The sequence below is a fragment of the Oncorhynchus masou genome, chromosome 5, assembly GCF_036934945.1.
Source record: "Oncorhynchus masou masou isolate Uvic2021 chromosome 5, UVic_Omas_1.1, whole genome shotgun sequence".
In the NCBI taxonomy this organism is placed as follows: Eukaryota; Metazoa; Chordata; class Actinopteri; order Salmoniformes; family Salmonidae; genus Oncorhynchus; species Oncorhynchus masou.
This window is the reverse complement of record NC_088216.1, coordinates 70,717,264-70,736,880: the sequence shown is the minus strand read 5'-3', so window position 1 is coordinate 70,736,880 and position 19,617 is coordinate 70,717,264. Positions and strand designations below refer to the sequence as shown.

General features: G+C 44.5%; 1 protein-coding gene across 5 annotated transcripts in view; it reads left to right on the top strand.

Moving 5' to 3' along the window:
• LOC135540174 (MYND-type zinc finger-containing chromatin reader ZMYND8-like) overlaps nt 1–18,129 on the top strand; it is a 38,050-nt gene extending 19,921 nt beyond the window's left edge. For 2 of the 5 annotated variants that reach the window (XM_064966607.1, XM_064966605.1), the window contains exons 2-21: nt 4,362–4,432; nt 4,783–4,934; nt 5,731–5,952; nt 6,247–6,360; nt 7,510–7,575; nt 7,910–8,002; nt 8,098–8,185; nt 8,280–8,335; nt 8,419–8,496; nt 8,618–8,733; nt 8,856–9,367; nt 11,961–12,098; nt 12,305–12,463; nt 12,606–13,139; nt 13,243–13,731; nt 15,643–15,842; nt 16,101–16,181; nt 16,291–16,369; nt 16,524–16,763; nt 16,886–18,129. In XM_064966607.1, the coding sequence (XP_064822679.1) occupies nt 4,362–4,432; nt 4,783–4,934; nt 5,731–5,952; nt 6,247–6,360; nt 7,510–7,575; nt 7,910–8,002; nt 8,098–8,185; nt 8,280–8,335; nt 8,419–8,496; nt 8,618–8,733; nt 8,856–9,367; nt 11,961–12,098; nt 12,305–12,463; nt 12,606–13,139; nt 13,243–13,731; nt 15,643–15,842; nt 16,101–16,181; nt 16,291–16,369; nt 16,524–16,763; nt 16,886–17,055 (3,658 nt within the window). In that variant the 3' untranslated portion in view covers nt 17,056–18,129. Of the gene's footprint in view, nt 1–698; nt 1,278–4,361; nt 4,433–4,782; nt 4,935–5,730; nt 5,953–6,146; nt 6,361–7,509; nt 7,576–7,909; nt 8,003–8,097; nt 8,186–8,279; nt 8,336–8,418; nt 8,497–8,617; nt 8,734–8,855; nt 9,368–11,960; nt 12,099–12,304; nt 12,464–12,605; nt 13,140–13,242; nt 13,732–15,642; nt 15,843–16,100; nt 16,182–16,290; nt 16,370–16,523; nt 16,764–16,885 lie in introns of those variants that run through there. The other 3 variants (XM_064966608.1, XM_064966609.1, XM_064966610.1) reach the window with 3 other exon arrangements.
• The last annotated feature ends 1,488 nt before the right edge of the window (nt 18,130–19,617 follow it).

Here is a 19,617-nt window from a genome sequence, read left to right as displayed (position 1 = left end):
AGGAAGTGTAGTTAGTCAACTGGAGGCACACTGTATGGATCTGTGAAAATCTGATAACATTACAGTAAGTGTATCTTTTTTATTTGAAAGATTCTTTATCACTGATATGAAAGATAAGGGCCGTATGTTTCGAAAACAGCTTAGCAAGCGATGATTATTGATGTTTCTAATACGGCGTCAGAATTGTAGTTCACATGGCCAGCAGTGGGCGAAGCTAACAGCTGAAAACCCTACGGAGAGAAGGGTTTTCTAGAGCTACGACCAACTGTGCTTTGTAATAATGGTCCAAACAAGAGAACCAATTCATGCTGCCACTTTTGCTTTTATTCACCACACCTGTGTTGTCTAACCTTTTCTAACGACCTTCATGTCATTCAGATTTGTTCTCCATATCATAATCTTTTTAATGGCAGCATTAGTATTTATTTAACGACAAATAGAAATTATGGTTCAAAGTGGCACTGGCAGAATAAAATAAGTAATAGCAATACCACTGTTGGTTACAAGTATAGACACATTGTAAAGGTCCAGAAGAAAAGTCAGTAGGAAAGTGTTGGACTGGGAAGAAAAGGGTGTTGGCAGCATGTTCTCCAGTCTTAACCATAGCCAACCATTTTGATTTTGAGGCCTGTGACATTTTCAGCCCTGTCTTTGTGCTCAGTGTAAGGCCCTTCCTGCATTCCTGTGAGCCGGTCTACTGGTAAGCTGTGTGTGATCTCTACAGCAGCTCGTCTCGACTGGAGCTGTGTGTGCAGTGTTCTCAGCAGGCAGGCAATAAGGGAATGTTTTCAAAATGGACGCCACACACACTGCCTCATAACTGTGGAGTGAGATTGGAGGGAATCTGATACACTCCCTTTTTGCCTGTGTAACTGCATCCCCCATGTTTTAGAAAATGCACACAACCAGTGAGGACTATATGGGCTTTGAGGGAGTGAGGGACTTGGTTCCAGGGGTTTTGTGATAGTGAGGAGAAATCCTCTCTGCATTGCAGCACTGTGTCTGAGGAGATAGGGGAGAAGAGAGCCTGTGTGGCACTCTGAGCCAGGCGCCCAATCAGGCACCTCCGTGTGGCGCTCAAACCAATCGGCAGTCCACAGCTGAGGTTAAAGATTGACAATCGCAGAGAGAGCAGCAGGGAGAACAAGGCCCTTCTGGGAAATTCTGCACCAATCTTTGCCTCATCCCCCACCGGCCTCAAAAAAATACAAATAAGAAAGAATAACAATTAAAAAAGGCTGAAGAATCTGTATTCTGTGCGTAAAGAGAAAAAAAAGGTATGCTGTCAATTTCCTACATTGAAGCATGGGTGTTCTGTCAGAGAGGGCGTGGGAGGGATTATATCACTATATTAATTAAAATAATGTTTTTTCTGAAATGTTTTAACTACAAGAAGGGTGTTGGAGGCATTGGTTTAGTGTGTTTTCACTGTCTCTTGCTCTGCGTATCTGACCGGATGAGAAGGGGATGTTGCTGAGGCAGACTCTCTGTCTGTGCTGAAAGCCTTTATCAGAGGTGGAGGCCAGTAAAGCCAGTGCTCTGTCTCTGTAATTTTCTGCCCCCGAGATGGAGAAGAGAGAGACAGAGAGGGGTGATAAAGAAATGGTGGAAAAGGGACTACATTTGCTTCTCTAACAGGGAGCTGCTGTCTTTGTATCCCACACTTTCGCATTCTAATTATGCTGCTCTCACCAAGAGCTAAATAAAAATCTGGTGAAATTGAACCCATCTGAGCTGTGAGACAGTAGCTTGCGCCGTGGCGTAATTTTTGTGTGTGTCTGAAACAAGGGTATCGACACATTGGTGTCTGAAGAAACAAGGATGTTCATGTTGAGCTGAGACTGCGTAAAACCTGTTTGACCGTTTTCTTATGAAGCAGTGGCTTTCCCACAAGAAAGTACCTTTTTTAAATTCAAGGAAGTGTGCATTTAAATGTGTTCATAGGGCTGGGTCTGTGTTTGTTCAAGACAATGAAACAGTAATGTTTAAGTTGCTTCTCTCTTGACTTGAGGGATATAAAACACATGGGACTGGGGTAGTCTCATTTTAGAGGGAAACGACTATGGCATTGTAGTCACCATGCAGTTTTAGAGCTGATGGTTCTCCATTGCCCCTGGCCTCAGTTCAGCCTTGACCTGTCTCAGTAGGTATTGGGGCCCAATGGTTGTGGGCTCAGGATTCATGACTGTTGCGAACGGTTGAGTTTGATATCATTTTTAGATTACCAACAGGTTTGTCAAACTATTCTATGATTTATTGAAAAAAGTGTTTAAACAATTGTTATTTTTTTAAGCTTTAACATTTATTTAAAAAGGCATAAACTCACATTTTTAAACCCTATTTTATATTATCTGAAGTGTTTGTTCTGCCCACCATTGGTTGAGACATTGCATTTTCTTTAATGGAGGGTGAGTGTCATTTCAACCATAGAAATAGTGGATCTATCCCTTCAGACCCCTGCAATCTAGCTGGTACGCCATTGACATTTTAAATTTAATTTCAACTTTAACTTCCAATCACTACCAGAAAGATGGCCTCTGGTCCACCCATTGTCGAATGTCAACTTGAATGGAAATGTCTATTCTATTATCTCTACAACACAAACACCTCAGATGATGTAAAATAGGGTCTAAGCTTCAACATACACAACATGACCAAAAGTATGTGGACAAACATCTCATTCCAAAATCATGGCCATTAATATGGAGTTGGTCCCCCCTTTGCTGCTATAACAGCCTCCACTCTTCTGGGAAGGCTTTCCATTAGATGTTGGAACATTGCTGTGGGGACTTGCTTCTATTTAGCCAAAGGTATTAGTGAGGTTGGGCATTGATGTTGGGCGATTAGGCCTGGCTCGCAGTCAGTGTTCCAATTCATCCCAAAGGTGTTTGATGGGGTTTAGATGGTCAGTGAAGTTCTTCCACACCGATCTCGACAAACCTTTTCTGTATTGACCTCGCTTTGTGCACGGGAATTGTCATGCTGAAACAGGAAAGGTCCTTCCCCAAACTGTTGCCAAGACATTGGAGGCACAGAATCGTCAATAATGTCATTGTATGCTCTCGTGTTAAGATTTCCCTTCACTGGAACTAAGGGGCCTGGCCTGAACCATGAAAAACAGCCCCAGACCATTATTCCTCCTCCAGCAAACTCTAAAGTTGGCACAATGCATTCGGGCAGGTAGCGTTCTCCTGGCATCTGCCAAACCCAGATTTGTCCGTCGGATTGCCAGATGGTGAAGCATGATTCATCACTCCAGAGAATGTATTTCCACTGCTCCAGTCCAATGGATGCCAGCTTTACACCACTCCAGCCGACGCTTGGCATCGATTTTTACGCGCTTCAGCACTCTGCGGTCCCGTTCTGTGAGCATGTGTGGCCTACCACTTTGCGGCTGAGTTGTTGTTGCTCCTAGACGTTTCCACTTCACAGTAACAGCACTTATAGTTACAGTTATAGTGACAATCAGAAAGTAATTGAAATCATATGGAACGACCTCATGTTGAGTTTGAAACTAGAATGCATTTGGCCGTTAGTTAACAATAGTTAGTTACATAACATCCATACCCAGTCAATTCCAGTAGATGTGTCTCTGTGTGTAATTTGTCCATTTGAGAAATCCACTTTTGACATCAATGCATGATTTCTGGGTTTGAGTTAATGTGTAGATAGGATTCAACACCATGTTATGAAATGCATGGCTCCAGAAAAGCACATCTGATCCCTGGGACATTGTTCTGAGGCACTGACAGATGATTGTTGACCTTCAACCTAATCACATTCTGTCAGTTTCACACTCTGGAACTCTGAACATTAGAACACTGCTTTACTAGACATTGTCCTTCTCCCAATAAGAGAGGGACTCTTGCTGGCCATAGCCTGTAGATTTATGATACCTCTGCACCAAAGCGAACAGTGTGTGTCTGTGTCCAGTCAGGATTGGTTTAGACAGAGTTTGCCTCCGGGCCAAATGGACTCTCACTCTAAGAATAACCCCATTGTAGTGAGACCGAGAGAGTGGGTCAGTGTTAAAGCAGACCTTTACAGCCAGACAGGATTGTCTTTCCTCTGAAAATGATACTAGATCCACACAAATCAGATTTGTGAGACTTTGGTTTCACATTTACACACAAGTATTTCAGCAGATGCTTTTATACAGTGTGATTTATGATTGTTACTTAGTAGATGGTGTTGCGAAACCACGTGCATACTGAACATACTGTAGATGAAGCAATGTCTGGTGTAAACATCGTGCGAGTCAAACTGTAAAAAGGCATTGGGATGAATTGATTTATGTTGGGAGTCTTTCTGTAGGTATTGTCATAATAGGGCTTTAATAGTGCATCTCTTTTCTCTGCCAGTTTGGCTGAGGAGGAGGTGAAGACTGAGTCGGATGCAGTAGAGGGGATGGAGATATCTACACGATCCAAAGGTGAGAAACACTGAAAGCAGAGCTGTACTTTCACCTATTTATGCCTATGCCTACAGGCAGTATGTGGGGGTGGTGAAAGGCTTTATTTTATTGCTCTCATGTTGAGTGTAGGTTACTGTATGTATGTGTCTGGTACAGAGCTGAATCACACACGGTACAAGATGGAGGCTAATGTGCTGCTTCTGTTCATATCGCTGTCGTGTCTTATCACTATGGTAACCGGTTTTTATCTTCTGTACTGTATGAAAACAATGAACATCTACTATTCTATGGCCAGAACATGCACTTTCTTCTGGGAAATAATACATCTGTCATGTTGGCTTGCCTGACATTTGACCCCCTCCCTGCAGTTTCGGACCCTGGGTCAGTGGAGCGGGTGGCCCAGAAACGCAAGGTGCCCAGCCCCCCTCACTCGTCTAATGGTCACTCCCCGGCTGAAACCTCCCCCAGTCCGGTCAAAAAGAAGAAGAAACCAGGAGCGGTCAGCAGCAGTAAGGACCAGGTGCGACCTCCCCCTGCACTCTCCTCTGTGCTCACACTGTTGTGCTTTCTGAGGCTGCTGGGTTTCTGTTACACTGAAATATATCCTACTAAAAAACCTGTGTATAACATTTTCTGTTCCGGTTGTCTTTTGGTATGCCATGGGACTATTTTATGTTTGACACCATGAGGTTGATCTGTTCTTATAGTGTTACAGTAAGCCTATATGGCCTAATACTAATGTAATAAGATTTATCTAAATAATTGTTTCATTAATGTGTTTGCATGCTGGTTTTACAAATTCTGCCTACTGAAATCAAGTGACTGGTGATGCTTCGGCTGTTGCTCACTCACACTGAGACTATTAATGATTAGCACTTATCTTTATAAATGGTAAATTACAATAGCAACCTGGGCTTAAGCCATGGATCAAAGCTTGTCTCAATGCAAAAAAAGTAACAGGTGTGGACCAAAACACAGACTGCTTATCAGATCCAATCTGTAAGCGATACTAAAGGCTAGTTTCTCAAACTTATCCTTTTCACTGTCTTGACCTTTGAAAGGGGATTTGTAATATAATCTACAGTAATGATTCTCTTCCAGTCTGATACCAGGAACGGTCAATTAATCAATGTTTTAATGCCTTATGTCGCAATACAGGGTTCTAAGCAGTCTGTTTTGGACAGTTACTATGTAGATTGTCTTTTTTGAAAAACATATTTGTAATAGTTTTTTTTCATGTCTGCAATGCTGCTCATGTAATCTCACACCTGATTTTTGAAACCCCAAATGTTCTCTTTCTCTTGCCTGCATTTCAGTCAGAACTAAGACATGGTCCCTTTTACTATGTGAAGCAGCCAGCACTCACCACAGACCCTGTTGATGTTGTGCCGCAGGACGGCAGGAATGACTTCTACTGCTGGCTGTGCCACCGCGAGGGCCAGGTGCTCTGCTGTGAGCTCTGCCCGAGGGTGTACCACGCCAAGTGCCTAAAACTACCCGCAGAGCCCGAGGGTGACTGGTTCTGCCCTGAATGTGAGGTACTCGCTTGTGGGTGGGACCGAAAACCAGTTGTCTACCAGGAAGACAACTTTAGAACCTTAAAATGCATGGGAGGCTGGGGCTTGAGGCTGGACCATGATGACAGACATCCCTATTTTATGGAATTTACAGAGTTGAGAAAAATCTTGGAGTTACAAGAAATTCTGACCATGTTGGTATAAGATGTGGTCAAGGTAGTAAAATGAGGCTTGATACTGGGAATATCCTTTGAAATGGGAATATACATTTGAAGCTAACATCGTGCTAACAAAAGATTATTTCTTTTCTTTCAGAAAATAACAGTTGCAGAGTGCATAGAGACTCAGAGTAAAGCAATGACGATGCTAACAATAGACCAGCTGTCTTACCTGCTAAAGTTTTCACTCCAGAAGATGAAACAGCCAGGTGTAAGTGCACTGACCTCCCTCCTCCAACTGACTGATCAGTAACATTCTAAATCAACTGTATATCGGGCACATATTCCAAAGGCTTGTGCTTCTGCTTTTACCCTCACCAAATTGTCATGGAAGAACTACTTATTTCTACCTTTTCTAACGGTTGTTATTGACTAATTGTTTTGACAGTAGATATTGAACTGTTGAAGAATAGAGAGATCAACATTAGTAAAATTCATATACACTGAGTGTACAAAACTTTAGGAACATCTGCACTTTCAATTGCAGACTGAGCAGGTAAATCCAGGTGAAAGTTATGATCCCTTATTGATGTCACCTGTTAAATAATATCCACTTCAGCTTAAATGAAGGGGAGGAGACCGTTTAAAGAAGGACTTTTAAGCCTTGAGACAACTGACACATGGATTTTGCATGTGTGCCATTGAGGGTGAATGGCCAAGACAAACGATTGAAGTACTTTTGAACAGGATATTGTAGTTGGTGCCAGGCACACCAGTTTGAGTGTGACGTGAACTGCATCTCTCCTGGGTTTTTCACGCTCAACACATTCCCGTGTTTACAAAAAATTGTCCACCACTCAAAGGACATCCAGCCAACTTGACACAACTGTGGGAAGCATTGAAGTGAGCATGGGCCAGCATCCCTGTTGGACACTTGACACCTTGTAGTCCATGCCCCGATGAATTGAGGCTGTTCTGAGGGCAAAGAGGCATGCAACTCAATATTAGGAATGTGTTCCTAATGTTTTGTACACTCAGTGTAATTCCAATGTGAGTGAACAGAACTCTTTCACACAAACACAATAGAATGGTTGTGTGCTTGTTTATATGGTCTGATTTTAAGACTGCTCAATGATTTCTCCTGATTTTGTGTTCCATCAGTGAGGTCCATTGCCCCTTCCCCAATACACTGTGAACTTATTTACTATACTCAAAGTCTGAAGTATCCTTTGGTGTTCTGGTTACAAAATGGTAAGCCATAAGTAAGTGTGTTCTAACAACACTAAACCACCCAAGCCTGTTTTTAGCCAGTCCTCTCCTCTACAATGACATAAAGAGCAAAGGAACCATTGAACCAAGGGTCCATTTTGGAAAGCGGTGTTGTGGTGAGGATACAGTTGCCCCTCTTACTCTTTTTCAGGACCAACCACGCTCGTCATCTCACTCCCCCCATGCAGGCGCCACGCAGAGAAAGGCTTTTAATTGGGTAATCAAACACAAAAAAAAGACCTAATCATATTTCCCCCGTTATTTTCCTCCTGTTTGGAGTGTTTTTGTGTCTGTTTTTAGTTGCTGTTGTCTGTCCTGGGGTGGTAGAGTGTTTGTAGGGGTTGTGGTGGTGGAGGTCATGCAATGACGGCTTAATCCTAAATTGAGATGCAATTGAAATCTTAAATCCTAAATTAATTGCAATTATATATTTACATTAAAGTTTTAGCTATGAGTGTGTCTCAAGTTAGGATTTGGTCGAAGTGTGGCCTATTTGGAATTTGAATATGAAGGTTAATTCACTGTACACGTCTCTTTTGTCTCTTCTCCAGACTGAACCCTTCCAAAAGCCAGTATCTCTGGAACAGCATCCAGACTACGCAGAGTATATATTTCACGCCATGGATCTCAGTACATTGGAGAAGGTTAGAAAATGTACTCTTCTTTCTTTGAGGTTAGAACTACAATCCCAAACCTTACCAGTGGTTGATCACTGACCTTTTCTGTTTTATTTTTCCAGAATACAAAAAAGAAAATGTATGGCTGCACTGAAGCTTTCTTGGCAGATGTGAAATGGATTTTACACAACTGCATAATTTATAATGGAGGTCTGTGTCCCTGTTTTGATTGCAATGGATTTTTACTGGTTATCAATAACTGGTTTGTAATGATTACTCACTGTGACCTTCCTTCTTATTTTAGGCAATCATAAGCTCACTGCCACAGCTAAAGTCATAGTGAAAATCTGTGAACATGAGGTAAGTATGGGTATGCGGTCAAAGATTCTTTCAGGCCTTCAGAAGAGATTATTCTTACACGTACAATGATTCTTCTCTTTCAGATGAATGAGATTGAGGTCTGTCCAGAGTGCTATCTGTCAGCTTGCCAAAAGAGAGACAACTGGTTCTGTGAGCCATGCGTGAGTTCAAAGCTTGTGCTAAACAAGTCATACATTTGAATTGTAGTACCTTGTGTATACTGAATGTGGTCTGTATAATGGTCTCAGTATGATAACTAGTCTACCTGTTTACTTTGCTCAGAGTAATCCTCACCCTCTCGTGTGGGCCAAGCTGAAGGGGTTTCCATTCTGGCCTGCCAAAGCACTGCGGGACAAAGACGGGCAGGTGGATGCTCGTTTTTTCGGGCAGCACGACAGGTACTTTTGGTACTTAACTATGTCACTTATACTTATCATTACATTTGGTATTTCACAGCTCTCTGTCTCTATCCTCTGTGTCTATTCAGCTGTTGCGTTGTTTATTATTCTTCACCTTCCAGGGCGTGGGTCCCCTTAAACAACTGCTACCTCATGTCCAGGGAGATTCCCTTTTCTGTGAAGAAGACTAAGAGCATCTTCAACAGTGCCATGCAGGAGATGGAGGTCTACGTGGAGAACATGAGGAAGAAGTTTGGAGTGTTCAACTATGCCCCCTTCCGGACACCCTACACCCCTGATAACCAGTACCAAATGCTGCTGGATCCTGCCAACCCCTCGTCCGGCTCGGTCCGACCAGAGAAGCAGGAGAAGATCAAATTCAACTTTGACATGACGGCATCTCCCAAGATGCCCTTGGCCAGGAGCATGCTGTCTGACGGGGGCGGGGGCATGGGTGGAGTTGGAGGGAGTACAGGCCGGAGGATCTCCCTGACAGATATGCCCCGCTCGCCCATGAGCACCAACTCCTCTGCTCACACAGGCTCTGATGGAGAGCAGGATACACCAGACAAGGGCCCGGTTAGAGCCCCAGTCAGCCACTACAGTGCTGGGGAGGAGTCCATGGACTGCACAGGTAGGTACTGCACACTGCCTCTCTGATAGTCTGGAGTCCTAGAGGAATATGAAATATCCTGTAACAAATCAAATCAAATGTATTTATATAGCCCTTCGTTCATCAGCTGATATCTCAAAGTGCTGTACAGAAACCCAGCCTAAAACCCCAAACAGCAAGCAATGCAGGTGTAGAAGCACGGTGGCTAGGAAAAACTCCCTAGAAAGGCCAAAACCTAGGAAGAAACCTAGAGAGGAACCAGGCTATGTGGGGTGCCCAGTCCTCTTCTGGCTGTGCCGGGTGGAGGTTATAACAGAACATGGCCAAGATGTTCAAATGTTCATAAATGACCAGCATGGTCAAATAATAATAAGGCAGAACAGTTGAAATTGGAGCAGCAGCACGGCCAGGTGGACTGGGGACAGCAAGGAGTCATCATGTCAGGTAGTCCTGAGGCATGGTCCTAGGGCTCAGGTCCTCCGAGAGAGAGAGAGAGAGAGAAGAAAGAGAGAGAATTAGAGAGAGCACACTTAAATTCACACAGGATGCCGAATAGGACAGGAGAAGTACTCCAGATATAACAAGCTGACCCTAGCCCCCCGACACATAAACTACTGGAGCATAAATACTGGAGGCTGAGACAGCAGGGGTCAGGAGACACTGTGGCCCCATCCGAGGACACCCCCGGACAGGGCCAAACAGGAAGGATATAACCCCACCCACTTTGCCAAAGCACAGCCCCCACACCACTGGAGGGATATCTTCAACCACCAACTTACCATCCTGAGACAAGGTCGAGTACAGCCCACAAAGATCTCTGCCACGGTACAACCCAAGGGGGGGCGCCAACCCAGACAGGAAGTTCACATCAGTGACTCAACCCACTCAAGTGACGCACCCCTCCTAGGGACGGTATGAAAGAGCCCCAGTAAGCCAGTGACTCAGCCCCTGTAATAGGGTTATAGGCAGAGAATCCCAGTGGAAAGAGGGGAACCGGCCAGGCAGAGACAGCAAGGGCGGTTCGTTGCTCCAGAGCCTTTCCGTTCACCTTCCCACTCCTGGGCCAGACTACACTCAATCATATGACCCACTGAAGAGATGAGTCAACATTGACCTAGACTCTGGTTTTCGGTATAAATAACAACCAAATCCAGAAAAACGCATGTTAAAAATGTTATAAATTGATTTGCATTTTAATGGGGGAAATGAGTATTTGATCCCCTCAATCAGAAAGATTTCTGGCTCCCAGGTGTCTTTTATACAGATAACGAGCTGAGCACTCTTAAAGGGAGTGCTCCTAATCTCAGCTTGTTACACGTATAAAAGACACCTGTCCACAGAAGCAATCAATCAATCAGTTTCCAAACTCTCCACCATGGCCAAGACCAAAGAGCCCTCCAAGGATGTCAGGGACAAGATTGTAGACCTACACAAGGCTGGAATGGGCTACAAGACCATCGCCAAGCAGTTTGGTGAGAAGGTGACAACAGTTGGTGTGATTATTCGCAAATGGAAGAAACACAAAAGAACAGTCAATCTCCCTTGGCCTGGGACTCCATGCAAGATCTCACCTCGTGGAGTTGATCATGAGAACATTGAGGAATCAGCCCAGATCTACATGGGAGGATCTTGTCAATGATCTCAAGGCAGCTGGGACCATAGTCACCAAGAAAACAATTGGTAACGCACTACGCCGTGAAGGACTGAAATCCTGCAATGCCCGCAAGGTCCGCCTGCTCAAGAAAGCACATATACATGCCCATCTGAAGTTTGCCAATGAACATCCGAGTGATTCAGAGGACAACTGGGTGAAAGTGTTGTGGCCAGATGAGACCAAAATGGAGCTCTTTGGCATCAACTCAACTCGCAGTGTTTGGAGGAGGAGGAATGCTGCCTATGACCCCAAGAACACCATCAAACATGGAGGTGGAAACATTATGCTTGGGGGGGGGGTTCTGCTAAGGGGACAGGACAACTTCACAGCATCAAAGGGACGATGGACGGGGCCATGTACCGTCAAATCTTGGGTGAGAACCACTTTCCCTCAGCCAGGGCATTGAAAATGGGTCATGGATGGGTATTCCAGCATGACAATGACCCAAAACACACGGCCAAGGCAACAAAGGAGTGGCTCAAGAAGAAGCACATTAAGATCCAGGAGTGGCCTAGCCAGTCTCCAGACCTTAATCCCATAGAAAATCTGTGGAGGGAGCTGAAGGTTCGAGTTGCCAAACGTTAGCCTCAAAACCTTAATGACTTGGAGAAGATCTGCAAAGAGGATTGGGACAAAATCCCTCCTGAGATGTGTGCAAACCTGGTGGCCAACTACAAGAAACATCTGACCTCTGATTGCCAACAAGGGTTTTGCCACCAAGTACTAAGTTATGTTTTGCAGAGGGGTCAAATTCTCATTTCCCTCATTAAAATGCAAATCAATTTATAACATTTTTGATATGCGTTTTTCTGGATTTTTTTGTTGTTCTGTCTCTCACTGTTCAAATAAACCTACCATTAAAATTATAGACTGATCATTTATTTGTCAGTCAGCAAACGTACGAAATCAGCAGGGGATCTAATACTTTTTCCCCTCACTGTATCTGTGCACTCTCCACAGCATCACCTGCTTCCACTCGACCTGGTCCTGCCTCTGGTGCCAATGACAGCCCTAAACCGTTCCACCCCCAGGGTCCTGCTCTAGTCCCCAAGCAGGAGAAGGCAACTCTCACAGGGAGCATCCTTAACCTCAACCTGGGTGAGCTGCCACACACCTGCCCTCAGTCACACCACAATCATCTTCAAAGCTCACCTATTTAACACACCTGGGAAAGGCTTCATGACAGCAAAACCATATCCATAAACCTTAACCATATGTAGAGGCATTCCTACTTGGTCTAGTGATTGGAGTGGATTTCAACCAGTCAATAACATTGTTTGTGATATTGTGTGCTGGCCTGTCAGACCGTAGCAAAGCCGAGATGGACCTAAAGGAGTTGAGTGAGACTGTACAGCAGCAACAGCAGGGGGCCCCACCAGTCCTCACCTCGCCCAAGAGACAGATCAGGAGCCGCTTCCAGCTCAACCTGGACAAAACCATTGAGAGCTGCAAGGCCCAGCTGGGTGAGTGAACTCGCCACACCGCTAGTAAAGCACCACTTCTGAAGATAGCGGCACCAGTCAACTACTTTGTTTTCAGTTAGTCCATTTGTATGAAAACAACCACATTATACATTTACCCCACTTTCCCCTCTGCTGTGTACAGGTATAGATGAGATCTCTGAGGATGTGTATAAGGGAGTAGAACACAGCGACTCAGAGGACTCTGATAAATCAGATTCGAGTGACAGTGACGCCAGCGACGAGGAACAGAAACCTAAGGCAGGCAAACACACACAGGCCAATGACAAGGGCGAGAAGGACCCTTCCAAGAGGGGATCCAAAGACCCCCTACCCCCCAGCCTAAATGAGGTCAAAACAAAGGGGCCAGCAACTGCCATGGTAACCATGGGGGATGCGGGGGCATCATCTACCCTCTCTGAATCCTCATCTAAAGAGAATCAGGCTGTACACTCGGACAAAGAGCCCCCAGAGGAAGCAAAAGCAGCCCCAGTGTCCCCGGCATCCAGAGAGAAGCCCCAGGTGAAGCAGGAGGCTAGGCAGCCCTCTGTGATGGATGACTCCGACTCTGAGAGGGAGCTGGTGATTGACCTGGGGGAGGACCAGGGGGGCAGAGACAGGAAGAAGAGTAGGAAAGATTCACGCACCACCAAAAATCCACCAGCCAATAAGACAGAGGGTGAGAGTCCTCCTGTTCTCTATCACTAGTTGATCAAATATGAAAGCGAGAAAAAAGTTTAACCAAAACAGATGCTGTTATTAATATTTTCTTTCCATTGTAGGTAAAGCCCTGTCAAGTTCACTTACTCCATCTCAAAACAACACAGCCCATTTCTTAACCCCCAGTATGAAAGATTCATCACATTCTCCACTAGCCATTCCTCTAAACATGGTGTCCTTCACTACTGCTTCTTCCACCACCCCCACCACACTCCCCAATGCCACACTACCGATGGCCCCCATCACATCCTCCTCTGCCACCACAGCAGTGAAGAAACAGCGCCCTCTGCTGCCCAGGGAGACTGTCCCGGTGGTGCAGCGGGCGGTGGTGTGGAACCCCACCAACAAGTTCCAGACTTCCTCCCAGAAGTGGCACATGCAGAAGGTGCAGCGGCAGCAACAGAATCAGCAGCCAGATACGCCTCAGCTGCAGGCAGCATCACCAGGCCAGCCACAGACAATGCCGCAAACGCCAGCATCTGCAACATCTTCATCATTGCCTCAGCAACCTTCCCAAAGCACGCGGTACCAGACCAGGCAATCTGTCAAAGGTACACCACAGTATTAGTTGAAAATTAAATTAGTACACTACAGAGAAAATGGACACAACAAAAAAACTATTTGAGGTTCAACTGCAGGCCTAAAAAACATTGCTGTGATGTTTTATTTTTATTTAACCTTTATTTAACTGGGCAAGTCATTTAAGAACAAATTCTTATTTCCAATGACTGCCTACCAAAAGGCAAGAGACCTGCGGGGACGGAGATGGTCATTTTATTTTATAGAATTAAAAATAAATAAAATATTGGGACAAAACACATCACGACAAGAGACAACACTACATAAAGAGAGAAGACAACACCATAGCATGGCAGCAACACATGACAGCACAACATGGTAGCAACAGAATATTACAACACAACATGGTAGCAACAGAACATGGCAGCAGCACAACATGGTACAAACATTATTGGGAACAGACAACAGCACAAATGGCAAGAAGATAGATACAACAATACATCACACAGAGCAGCCACAACTGTCAGTAAGAGTGTCCATGATTGAGTCTTTGAATGAAGAGATTGAGATAAAACTGTCCAGTTTGAGTGTTTGTTGACGCTCATTCCAGTCTCTCGCTGCAGCAAACTGAAAGGACGAGCAACCCAGGAATGTGTGTGATTTCGGGACCTTTTAACAGAATGTGACTGGCAGAATGGGTGTTGTATGTGGAGGATGAGGTCTGCAGTAGATATCTCAGATGGGGGGGAGTGAGGCCTAAGAGGATTTTATAAATAAGCATCAACCAGTGGGTCTTGCGACAGGTATACAGAGATGACCAGTTTACAGAAGAGTATAGGGTGAAGTGATGTGTCCTATAAGGAGCATTGGTGGCAAATCTGATGGCCAAATGGTAAAGAACATCTAGCCGCTTGAGAGCACCCTTCCCTGCCGATCTATAAATTACGTCTCCGTAATGTAGCATGGGTAGGATGGTCATCTGAATCAGGGTTAGTTTGGCAGTTGGGGTGAAAGAGGAGCCATTACGATAGAGGAAACCAAGTCTAGATTTAACTTTAGCCTGTAGCTTTGATATGTGCTGAGAGAAGGACAGTGTACCATCTAGCCATACTCCCAAGTACTTTTATGAGGTGACTACCTCAAGCTCTAAACCCTCAGAGTTAGTAATCACACCTGTGGGGAGAGGGGCATTCTTCTTACCAAATCACATGACCTGCGTTTTGGAGGTATTCAGGACAAGTTGTTGGACACTAAGCTTTGTTGTAGAGTGTTTAACACTAATTCTGGGGAGGGGCCAGCTGAGTATAAGACTATCATCTGCATATAAATGGATGAGAGAGCTGCCTACTGCCTGAGCTATGTTGTTGATGTAAATTGAGAAGAGCGTACGGCCTAGGGTTGATCCTTGGGGTACTCCCTTGGTGACAGGCTATGCCTGAGACAGCAGATTTTCTGACTTTATACACTGCACTCTTTGAGAGAGGTAGTTAGCAAACCAGACCCACAAGAATGGAATGGTCTACCGTATCAAAAGCTTTGGGCAAGTCAATAGAAATGGCAGCACAACATTGGAATCAAGGGCAACGGTGACATCATTGAGGACCTTTAAGGTTGCAGTGACACATCCATAACCTGAGAAGAAACCAGATTGCATACCAGGAGAATACTGTAGACATCAAGAAAGCCAGTCAGTTGATTGACATGTTTTTGATAAACAGGGCAAAATAGAAATGGGCCTATAACAGTTAGGATCAGCTTGATCTGCCCCTTTAAATAATGGACGAACTATGGCTGCCTTCCAAGCAACGGGAATCTCCCCAGAGAGGAGAGACAGGTTAAAATGGTCAGAGATATGCTTGGTGATGATAGGGGCGGCAACATTAAAGAAGAAAGGGTCTAAACCATGTCACTGATTTAGTCTTGGTTCTTGTTGTTTACTCTAGCTGTCCAGCAGAAACACCCTCCACTCAGTACGTCCACGTCGTCTGTTACCCTGGTGACCAGTACCCCACCCTCTGTGGCCATGATAGCAGCCCCTGGATTTGGTAGTGGCCCCTCCACCACATCTTCCATGGCAGGGGACTTCCAGATCCCCACCGCATCAGCAGACGTAGCAGCTGACATTGCGAAGTACACTAATAAAGTAAGTATGCGAGGCTTGGATCGATGGCCAGAGTAAGCAAGCTGAAGGCTGTACACTATCAGTATTATGGTTTGGGGCTTGGAGCAAGGCTTATTGAAGCATACACACTTTTGGGGGACAATTTTACATATGGCAGAGATTAAAATATATATATATTGGCCTCTTGGGTATTCAAGAGTGTGATGGGTCTGCATTCAAAGAGATTGCATAAAGCTTACTTCCGAAAAGTTTTTGCTTCAGGTCTCCTTTATCCCTCAGATAATGGATACAATCAAAGGGACTGTGACTGAGCTGTATACAGACCTTTCCAAAAACACTTCAGGGAACACATTAGCAGAGGTAGGTATCTGCTGGTTGCCCTCAGAGTGACTGAATACCACCATGCCTATGAGAGTTAGCTGTATGACTCTGGGGAGTCTGAGTGTATGTCCTTGTCTCTCCCACACAGATTAGACGATTGAGAATTGAAATAGAAAAACTGCAGTGGCTTCATCAACAGGAGCTGTCAGAAATGAAGCACAATCTAGGTAAGGACCTTTGCATTACTCTAGCTTAAACTGCAGATGACCTTTGCAAATCTGGGTCAAGGACTATCTGTCAGTATAACAATGAATGTCATTGACGAAGGTGAAGTAATCACATTCTACAGAAAAGGTTATGTCTGTGTGTGTGCATGTGCAGAGTTAACCATGGCGGAGATGAGGCAAAGTCTGGAGCAGGAGAGGGAGCGACTGATGGCGGAGGTGAAGAAGCAGATGGAGGTGGAGAAACAACAGGCAGTAGACGAGACCAAGAAGAAGCAGTGGTGTGCCAACTGCAAGAAGGAGGCCATATTCTACTGCTGCTGGAACACCAGCTACTGTGACTATCCCTGCCAGCAAGCCCACTGGCCAGAACACATGAAGTCCTGCACACAATCAGGTAACGCACCAGCCATATTCAAAGCTGAATTGATATTAGTTAAAGAATATTGAATCCATCTGACTGACTACAGTTATCAAGCGTCTTACAATTGTATAGTTATTTCTGTTCTCCTTTTGTAGCGACAGCCTCACAGCAAGAGCCGGAGTCGGGGTCCACGGCAGACGGCCCAAACAAAACCTCAGGACAGTCAAGTGGTCAAACCTCTCCCAGAGGAACGACATCCACCCCCACAGACAAAGACTCTAACGTGGAGAAAGGCAAGGACAATGTCACTGTCAGCCTTTCCTAACACTGAGCCCTTGCCCCAACCATTGAGTTATTGCACTTGAACCTGTAACATAAAACTATCGACACTTTATATTTTCAAGCTGCTGCTCTGGAGTAATCCAAAGGCTCTTTTTTTGTTAATGACCGGAATTTTATCTTTCCCAAAAATCTACAATCATCCTTATCCATCTCAAATATACTTACTGTATTTACAGGAGATGAATGGCCAATGTCCTGTGGGACAAGTAACCACTAGAGGCCACCACCTGTTCTCGCAATCACTGTCAGCAACAGGCAGTACATTACACTCCCTTTGCAAGCTCACAGAGAAGCAGCTTTATGGCCAAATTTGAGGAGTAGGTGTGTGAGTAAGATGCATAGAAAGTTTATCTATTATTATCTGTAATATTAATAAACATTTATTGGGAGTGCATGATAAGTTTTGGTACTGGACAGTTTGGTCAATGATCACCCAGATGCCTAAACTCAATATGAATGGACAAGAATGGAACATGGCTTCAGATGAGTGTTAACACAAATGTCTTTTTTTCTTCAATTGTGTATGTTAATTTATTTATACCAGAATGTTGCCTACAGTTTATTGCAGAGATAATGTTCAATATACTGCCTGTTGAATTAAGATATGGTTTAAAGATAGGCTTTTCCATTTCGGAATGTTTTTCTTTCCTCCCTTGGGTCTCATGTTCATCATAATGCTGCCATTTGTCCTGAATTCATATTTCTGTGTTATACGCATGTTGTCACTGAGAAATAAACCATATTTATGGCAAACACAGGCCTAGTTTGAGGTAACAGAATACACCACTACATTTAAGGCTGTTACATTTTTCAATGTGTCTGCCACATAATTGGTTGAAAATGATAAACTACAGCGAACAAGTCTGTCAGGTTTGAGCGCTCTACACCTTATTCACTCATCTGAGAGCAGGAAATGTCATTTGACTTTCAAACTATTTTCCTATTTCAATCTACTGTAATAGAATCATTCCTCCCTGTATAGAGAAGTGACTAAATCAACTCTGTTGTATTTAATGTCTTGTTTGTTTACATTCTGTAAATAAATAATGTTCTGAAACTGTTTGACCATTATTATGCCAGTTGGGGTGAAATATCTAACACACACAAATCTAAGTAAAAGAATGGAATAAGAATATATAAATATGGATGGGCAATGACAGAGCAGCATAGGCAAGATGCAATAGATGTTATAAAATACAGTATATGTGTATGAGATGAGTAAGATATGTAAACAATTAAAAGTGACTAATGATCCATTTATTAAAGTGGCCAATGATTTCAAGTCTATGTAAGTAGCATCCTCTGTGTTAGTGATGGCTGTTTAGCAGTCTGACGGCCTTGAGAAAGAAGCTGTTTTTCAGTCTCTCGGTCCCAGCTTTGATGCACCTGTACTGACCTCGCCTTCTGGATGGTAGCGGGGTGAATAGGCAGTGGCTCGGGTGGTTGTTGTTCTTGACGATCTTTTGGCTTACCTGTGACATTGTGTGCTGTAGGTGTCCTGGAGGGTAGGTACTACGCCCCCGGTGATGCGTTGTGCAGACCACACCACCCTCTGGAGAGCCCTGTAGTTGTGGGCGGTGCAGTTGCCGTACCATGGGGTGATACAGTCCGACTGGATGCTCTCAATTGTGCATCTGTAAAGGTTTGTGAGGGTTTTGGGTGACAAGCAACATTTCTTCAGCCTCCTTAATAATAAACTTGGAGGGTTCTATGGTGTTGAATGCTGAGCTACAGTCAATGAACAGCATTCTTACATAGGTATTCCTCTTGTCCATATAGGTTAGGGCAGTGTGATGGCGATTGTATTAAAGTGGGTCTAGGGTGACAGGTAAGATGGAGGTGATATGATCCTTGACTAATCTCTCAAAGTACTTTATGATGACAGGTGAGTGCTATGGGCGATAGTCATTACTTTCAGTTACCTTTGCATTCTTGGGTACAGGAACAATGGTGGCCATCTTGAAGCATGTAGGGACAGCAGACTGGGATAGGGAGAGATTGAATATGTCTGTAAACACACCAGCCAGCTGGTCTGCGCATGCCCTGAGGACGCATTTGGGATGAGTCTCGGCCGACAGCCTTGCGAGGGTTAACGTGTTCAAATGTCTCACTCACGTTGGCCACGGAGGAGAGCCCACAGTCCTTGGTAGCTGGCCAAATGTCACTGTATTGTCCTCAAAGCGGGCAAAGTATGTGTTTAGTTTGCAGCTCACTTCCCGTCAGATAGGTAGCAGCATGGCTTCATTGTTGTACTGTGTGACCTCGAATTTTGATTTGGAGCACAAGTGCGCCTAGAAAAATCTGACGGGAAGTGAGCTGCAATGACATCAAATCCTAGATGCCATTCCCCGGCGTTGTGCCCTTGAGTTTAACTGCTCCTCGGTTTAAAATCGGAAGCAATATTTCGGTTGGACCTTGTGTGCAATTGACCAACACAGTGATCGCATAATCTATATTAATTATTATATTGTAGATTGAATGACAATGCCCTAGTTTCTCTGGGGGTTTGTTTTGGCATCAGAATCTGGCTTTCCACCCCGGGCCT